The sequence below is a fragment of the Triticum aestivum genome, chromosome 7A (genome assembly GCF_018294505.1).
Source record: "Triticum aestivum cultivar Chinese Spring chromosome 7A, IWGSC CS RefSeq v2.1, whole genome shotgun sequence".
Taxonomy (NCBI): domain Eukaryota; kingdom Viridiplantae; phylum Streptophyta; class Magnoliopsida; order Poales; family Poaceae; genus Triticum; species Triticum aestivum.
Genome location: NC_057812.1, coordinates 702081599 through 702089592, shown reverse-complemented (window position 1 = coordinate 702089592; position 7994 = coordinate 702081599). Strand labels below are relative to the sequence as shown.

Genomic DNA, 7994 nt, shown 5'->3' with positions numbered 1-7994 from the left:
GAACTTTTTAGTCCACATAAGAAACACTACATGCTTGTCCTAGCACAATTAATGATCATGCCACAAGTTATATTATTTTAATTGTATTGCTAGTTATTCTTGCAACTCTCCAACAACAAAATAGAACATGGCCACATTTTTTTAGTACTTGCAGTAAATCCAAACAATTTTCTGCTCACCAATTCCTTGTGCTTATCATTGGGTTCAACCCTCTTACTTATCGAAAAGGTCTACAATTGACCCCTACACTTGTGGGATATCACATTGCTACATCAATGGAAGACTTCAGTAAGCGGATGGCACCATTCCACATAGTAAGCAATGCAGGGATGTCGAATGCACACTACAACAGTGGGGGCTTAAATGAGCCAGTGGGGCCATTCAAACATGGCAAGCCATGGAAGCTCGACAGGGATGATGTTGAATGAGAACTTTGCACCTGGTACTGGTAGTGCTTCATTGGCGCCGGCTCGGATGGTTAATCTTGGGAGTACCAGTTTTGCATTGTCCCACCTTCGGCCAGATAGTATTGTCACAACAACTTACCTGCTTAATGACCGGGATGCAAATGACATCCTCCCTATGCAAAACAGCATAGGTTATCAAGGAGGTCTTAATGATCAACTCAATGCCTTCACAATGGATGATATTATTTTCAACATGCGCAATGACGCAAGAACTTGTCTCATTCTTTCACCGCAAAATGCTAGTTCATTTTACTTTTGTCTTCTTTATGGTGATTTGACACTATCTCTAGACTTTTCAGGCTTGGCATAGTGAATTTGTTGAGCTGGTCAGATGTATCCAAATCAAGTTTCTCACTGCAGGAATTCTCTGGAGATGATGCTTTCGAGGGTGTTTGGTTAGGCTTACTTTTGGCTTTTGAATTTAGCTTATATGCCAAAAAGCACATAATATATAAAGCTAAAAGCGAAAGAAAAAAGCACACAAATAGGTTTTTTTGGCTTATAAGCCAAAAACCAAAAAGTCATAAATTATGTCTAACCAAGCACCCCCTTCACGAATTTCGCGAGAGATGTTTCTGCATATGTGTTCGCCGGCTGTTGATCTTGCAGATTGTAACCGCGAAATTGTGAAAATTGTGGTAGTCTAGTTAGAAGCAGGGTTGCAAGCTTCGACAAACATCACCTGCGAGTATGATACTTATTAATACGATCATAGAACGATGACTATTCAATTGTCATGCTACAGTTTACCAGTTTACTCCAATGCAAAGATGGCTCGATCTTCATTGTCTTACAAAAAATCGGACCCATAGCATCGTATGCATAGCAGCACTTCTTTTAAATTGGTGCTCTTTTCTAGGGATCATAAGAAATATTATATTTATTGCGAAGAACAAAGGTGCTATGATATGCAATATTGCTTCTTTCCATGGGATATTCCCTGCAAAGTAGAACACATTTCCCCTGTCTATGATTGTTGGTTTGGACCCACGCGTCATAGACAGGGCGCATGTCAAAATTGTGCAATTAAATTTTCTGTGGGGACAAATACATGTATGCCCCCGAGTTCAATATTCATCGCAACAGTTTCAGAGCAAAGAGAAGCTTTGCATTCATTATTCGCATAAGTTTTAGAATTTCTGGTATTGAGTGACAAGTTATTGAATTGCAATTGCACTGATATGTTATTTTAATTTTTGCACCCATTGCCCTGTAAAAGAAAGGCAAATCCTTATATTTTTTGCAAGTGGCCACATATTTATTTTCCTCAACTGTGAAATCAATGGCACCTTCTTACTGCTACATCTGTGCAATGTACTTGTTATACTGATCTATCCATCCATGTATGATCTCAACTTCCTGTCTCCTTTGTTCTACAACCCAGTCTGGGTCATCCTTGGTTGCAGATCTGAAGTCCAAATGATGGGCCCCTGAACAGCACCACCACAAGTAGTCATGCGTTAGTAAGTTCAGAATACTTTTGACCTTGCATATTTTCTGCAACTTCATGTTTACCTTTCTCTGTGACAAGAGCAATGATGCTGGATGATATGTTCTTGAGAACCCTGATAGCATTTTGAAAAGAAAGAATATTAGTATTGTTTACTATGGTAAAAAAAAATACCTGAATGGTTGAAACAATCAACTGAATAATTCAGATAGTGAAATCTTTTACTCTTACCCCCCTCGACTCCACGGGTCTCGCATCCCGTTGGAGAAGATGATGTTGCTCCCAAACTTCTTGAGAACTTTGTCAATTTTCTGCAGTGGATTGTGCAATTCAGTAGCACCAGGTGAGCACATGCCACCCACCAATTGTTGCTACTGACGGTCCATATGTAAACACTAAAAAAAATCTGAAATAAACTTACATGGCCACCATATTCAGTAGTGATCCAGTTCATCCTCGGGCGAACCTCATAGCTGGCAAAGCAGCCCTCGGACTTCTCTTCGTAGCTGAAGCCGGATGGCGGAAACATGCTCTCATTCGACACCGTCATTGGCATGACCATCTCTGTGCAAGCCTGCACATAAGTTGTTTCAGGAAACAAACACATACGAACTTCAGTCTTGGAGTGTTATCAGTAAACTACATGTATGTCACTGTCAGTCAGGATTTTACCTGCCAGCCCCAGCCGCTGAGGCCATGGGGGTCATCCCCACCCTCTACCTGGAAGCATTTCTGGTCGCCTGTGTAATTGTAGTACAGACTCGCCGCTGCGAAAGCTTTTTCGACGACGTCTGCACCCGCGGGAAAAGAATCAATGATCTTGCACATCTGCAGAAATGTCAGGGGAATTACATGCTTAGCAGAGGAGGAAAAAAAAAACAGGTCCTCTTTTTGCATGACTCAGTTTAGTAACTCCGAAACTCTTGTTTCTTTGTCCATTCACTTGATGTAATGCAGGCAAGAGTAAGGGATGTAAATTGGGTTACAAGTGGCTAACCTCCTTGACAGGGTAAGCAGGCAGATTCATCATGAAATTGGCTGGAGTTGGATAGTCCACCATGGCTGTGTATGTGAATGCGGTCCATAGCCAGTTGGACAGCGAACTAGGGAAGCGCACGGTCCTAAAAGTTGAGGGATAACACAACGTCAGTCATCATCCATTCATTCAAATACGGCGCTCTTCATTAGTTCACCACACTGGCAATCTTGTCAAGATGAGGTTTTCATGTCCAGTCATGTATGCAGCTGAGCTGAGTGTCTATGTCAGTAGCAAATCTATCTTTTGGACTTAATATACATTCTCTAAGCCTGCAAGTCATCTTTTTTCATGTATTTCCTGCCTACAAGGTTTGACTATTTGTTTGCTTTACTTACACTTCACACAAAGAAAACAATACTTGCGGTCTTAATCCCATGTTTTTCTCCCTATATTAATGAATGGGGTATTGAATTCATGCTTAAGCCAGTTGCTCCAAAAGTCCGAACTGATGGAGAGAGGCGGACAATATATTTCAGCACTCGCCCTCACATCTAGGATATTTTAGTCCTTCGACGTTGGATTGATGTAGGTCGCGGAATCTTTTTTTTAATACAACGCAGGGTCTTGAACTCAAGACCTTTTTGGATGGAGAGAGACGGCGATATATTTAACATGGGGTCTCCCCAGCACTTTTCTTTTTTGACCTGTCCCCAGCAGTTTTCAGTAAAGGAAAAAGGAAGGAAGAATATCCTTGTATGTTATGATTGAGAGTTGGTGGTGTGTTGGATAAAGCTTACTTGCAGGCCCTGAATGTTTTGCTGAGCTCCAAGAGGCCTGTGTCGCTGGATCCCCTGTCATCAAGCACATCCCAGACCGCCTTGATGACACTGAAGCAATTCAGGCTCTCGGACTGCAAAATTAGTTGGATGTTACAGTCAGGAAAATAAGCAGCTGTATCTTTCTTGGAAACTTCAGCTTGGGAGAAGGACTAATCAACCATCAACTAGACAAAGATGTCACTAGCAACATGTCATTATTCCCATTCCTTGTTGTATCTCGTCTCTACTGAGCCGCGTCATCGGTTATCGATAATGCACAAAATACATCAATTTGCATATATTTTTGGAAAATTGAGGACCTTATTCGCAACCGCCTATTGATAGCCCTTCGGCACGGTTGAGCGTCGCAATCAAGCTAATCAACTTAGCCAATGAACTCATAATCAAGACCTCACCAAGACATCCACATCACTGGCTGGCCGGTGCCATCTCAGTCACGCACTTCAATTTTTTTCTTGAAAGATTCTATTGAAACACATTCATTAAACTCCATGCTGGTGAAGAAAAGCGCCATCACCAATTCATAACCCGCAACTGAAAGCCATTAAGGTGCCGCTAGGGTACTGATAACACTACAGGAAAGAGAGACATGCTACCAGACGACACCAAGTGAAATTCAGTACTACTAATAACTCAGAGCAGACACCGTCGACCACTCTGCAGCAGACGTAGTACGTCCATGTCAATCTGCCGTGCGTTCTCAAGAGTCAAGACCAATAATTTGACCGTGACAGTGGGCCATCCGACCAGAAATTATTTGACCCACTTTTTTTAGAGCAGTGGTAATTAATTGAAGTAGTAGTACTGTACCTTGAAGTCCTGCGAGACGGCGTCGTAGAAGCTAGACCACGGGGTGATGTCCTCGAACTGCAGGATGGGTGCAGAGGACGCCAGAGCTCCCATGGCGACGTGGGGGTACTTGAGCCTGAACCATGATGCCAGCACTAGAAACAACGGTCAACAACCACAAGAACAATATTATTTACTTTGTTTTTGGAAGATCCACATGACAGCGTCAGTTCTAGCCGCACGTCGCGCGGACGAATATAATAGGCACAAAACACATTAGTTGGAGAGGGACTTACTGCCGCCGTAGGAGCCGCCGAAGACGACGACCGGGGCGTCGACGGCGGAGAGGTTATGCTTGAGGCTGGTGATGAGGACGGCGAAGTCGGCCAGCGCCTGCGTGGACGTCAGGTAGCCCAGCGTGTCGGCCGACTTGTACGAGTCGTTCCCGAACGGCTTCGACTCCCCGTAGAAACGATGCTGCACAGCACCCACACAAATTTCATCAAACGTAAAAGTCGAACAGTAGTGTTAGTTACTGTTAAGTAGTAAAACTGATTAGTAGCGTTAATTAAGCTTAACTACCAATGCTAAAACAACAGCGAAAATGGTGTCTTGTGTGCAGCTAACGCAATCGCCTTTGGATTTTTCGGTGCTTTTTTAAGCCTCGAGCGAATCAACACGTCGACCAAAATTTTGGACCAAGGCACGGTCGCCGATGACATGATGGTTAGCTTTAGAATATCAGGCATGACGAAGGAGGTAAAAAGCAGGGTACCTCGATGAAGACGAGGAGGGCGCCGAACTCGGGCGCGATGTCGAACATGAAGCCGGTGTTGGTGGCGAACCACTCGATGTCGCCCTCGTTGCCCATGTACACGAACAGCGGGCCGGCGGTGGGCTTCCGCCGCCAGAAGGTGTCGTTGAGGAGGTACTTGTGGGAGAAGAGGCCGGAGGCGTTGGGCGTGAAGGTGAAGTGGTCCAGCTCCTGCTGGAAGTAGTGAGCCGTGAACGGCTTCGCCGTGCCGTTGTCCGTCGCTGCCGCGGCGGAGGCGGCGTACCTGCCGCTCGAGCTTGCCGCCCGCTGATGCAGGGGAGAAGCTCGTGCGGGGAAAGGAGGGGGCTGGTGGGTGGCGCGCTTGGAGGGGCTCGCTGCTGCTGCCGGCGCTGGCGCGATGAGGAGGAGGAGGAGGAGCGCCGGGACGACGGCGAGGAGCGAGGAAGAGGCGGCCATGTTTGCCCGTCGACCCACTCTGCAGCTCGCTCGCGCTCGTGTGGTGTGGCGTGGTTTAAGAATAAGAAGGCGCGGGTGCGTGCGTGAGACGGTCGTGCGCCGCATTGAATTAGTACATTGAAGGAGTAGACTAGTCTCTGGCTCGCATTGTCGGGCATGGGTGCACTGGACGGACCCAGATGGTTTTACCCGGCGACGCCGACGCGAGACGTGCCAAATCTGACAGCAAGTTCATGAATGCGCTACCTCGTTCGATGGCTGGCGTGGAACAGCTTTGCGGGGCTGCCGCGGGGCCCAGCGGCGCGACGGCGAGCGTGCGCGGTGGTGGCGCTCTCGAGCTCTGGCATGCAGCGGCGGCTCCAGGAATTTGCTTTCGCGTATTCATGTGTATTCAAAATCATTGTTGTTTTTTAAAAATTGTCACTGTTTTGCCAAAACAACACTGTTTTGTAAAAATTATGGGTATTCACATGAAGATCCAAGAATACCCCTAACGCCACCTCTGCTGGCATGGTGCAGCGGCCGTGAGGCCCTCTTCATCAGGTGGTGGTGTGCGAGACTGCCCCGGCCTGATCTGGCGCCGATGGCCCGTCGTGTGCTCTGGGCTGTGGGCTGCGGGCGGCGTGGACCATGGGAGTCAGCTGGCGGAGCGGGTGGCATGGCCGTGGCGGTGGATGGAGCGTGTCTAAGAGGGTAGGGTCTAGATCTTGCTGATGGATGGTCCGGGTTACGAGGAGGCTAGGGCTGCGATTGGCGGCTTCCTCCATGGCCTCTGGCTGGGGGAGGCAACGGCGTTGTGCCGGTGGTGCCTTCTTGGTGGCGTCGCGTTGACAATGACGATCTCCTCCCGCGGGCACGTGGCGGCGGGGTGGTGCAGGTTGGGGTGACGCACCTGCCCCCCTCCCCCTCTCGAGCTTGCAGTTGGCTAGCGACGTGTGTTGGCTACTAGTGCAGGGGTTGGACTTTGTCCCCTGTCGAGGGTTGATAACCCCTCACGCGTGTTCTCATTCCTCTCTGTCCAGTCAAGGTGGTGTGTCGTTGAGTGGTTGGGGTGGCGGTCGCGTGTTATGATGTCGGTGGCCAGTTCGTCTGAGGATGCCAAGGTGACGACCTCGGATAGCAGGCTACACAATTGAAGGCTTCGTGGTGGAGGTGGTCACTACACCACTTGGTTGTGCGGGCGGCTCTGGCCTTCTTCGGCAGTGCCTAAATCTGATGTGGACAACAGTGTGGCAATGTTGTATCTCATTACGGTGGCGACCGGGACGCCTCCTGATGGTGCAAGCGAGTTTTCGAGCGAAAGCTTCGCTCTTGGCACCGCCGTCAGCAACCCACGTGGATGTCCTTTTCCTCAAGACGTTATCATGGATCCCATTCATGTGTGAGTGCTCCGGGTGAAAATCCTTGTCTCCATGCTCGGATTCGGCAGCGGCAACGCTTGCTCAGACGTCCTCGGTCGGGTCTAGGCGAAGTGTTAAACAAGTTCTAATCTTTTGTGTATGTTTTGATATTCTTTTAGATGGGCTGCTTGCTTACTTATATTGTATTGTTAGATCGTGTACTTCGGTGTGTTGTTTTCTGTATTAATAAACGGGGCGAAAAATCTGTTGACCAGCCACAGCGACTCGAGAGCATTCCACCACGCAACGCCGGCATTCTCTCGCCGGCCACACAACACAAGGTGGCTGATCCGAACCTGACCGGCCGCGTCGCCGTCGTATGGTCCGCAACGCGTGCGTGCGCGCGAGACACGACGCGGCCGTCGCCGCCGGCGCAAGTCTTTGGCGGAAAACGAAGCAAACGGTGCCGTGGCAGGAGCAAAGCTGGTGGGGTGCAAGAAAGTGCTTGTCCCTGTTGAACCTCGCGTGCTATCGTCTCATCGATCGACACTGGCGATTGGGCCCCTCCCCTCCACTGTTTCGGCACTGTCCAATCGTGAAAACACCAGAGGCGCCCCATCGCCACACGCCGTGGTGATGGTGGTCTGCCATCACATCTAAATATGCTCTCCGTGTGTGAACCAGCAACAAGAGTTAAAAGCATCAGGAGTCCTAGAACTTGAAATTTGACCCTACCCAGTCCCTGAACTTGCTCAAGATGTGCAAATTTAGTCCTGGCGAATCAGAGCCTGCCATGTGGACGCGTGGGTGCGCACCCGGTCAGCGTGTCGCATTTTGCAAAGAGCCCCCTGGCATTGCTCCGAATCAACCCGCACTACCAGCACGGGAGCACCTGAATT

At 48.5% G+C, this 7994-nt stretch overlaps 1 protein-coding gene across 1 annotated transcript; it reads right to left on the bottom strand.

Moving 5' to 3' along the window:
* Window positions 1-1627: 1627 nt before the first annotated feature.
* On the bottom strand, window positions 1628-5835 carry LOC123149482 (lysosomal Pro-X carboxypeptidase). The gene is made up of 10 exons (XM_044569135.1): window positions 5300-5835; window positions 4821-5001; window positions 4546-4679; window positions 3694-3806; window positions 2915-3038; window positions 2590-2745; window positions 2339-2491; window positions 2149-2228; window positions 1983-2032; window positions 1628-1897 (listed from the first exon to the last, which is right to left on the bottom strand). The coding sequence occupies exons 1-10, from the start codon at window positions 5753-5755 to the stop codon at window positions 1767-1769; spliced, it is 1578 nt and encodes a 525-aa protein (XP_044425070.1). The 5' UTR covers window positions 5756-5835; the 3' UTR covers window positions 1628-1766.
* Window positions 5836-7994: the final 2159 nt, after the last annotated feature.

Excerpts from the sequence above, each read along its gene's own strand:
- LOC123149482 (XM_044569135.1), bottom strand. The coding sequence starts at position 5,755 with ATGGCCGCCTCTTCCTCGCTCCTCGCCGTCGTCCCGGCGCTCCTCCTC. Across the intron at positions 5,002-5,299 it reads CCCTCCTCGTCTTCATCGAG|CATCGTTTCTACGGGGAGTC; the intron begins GTACCCTGCTTT and ends GGTGCTGTGCAG. Across the intron at positions 1,898-1,982 it reads TGCTCTTGTCACAGAGAAAG|GGGCCCATCATTTGGACTTC; the intron begins GTAAACATGAAG and ends GGTGCTGTTCAG.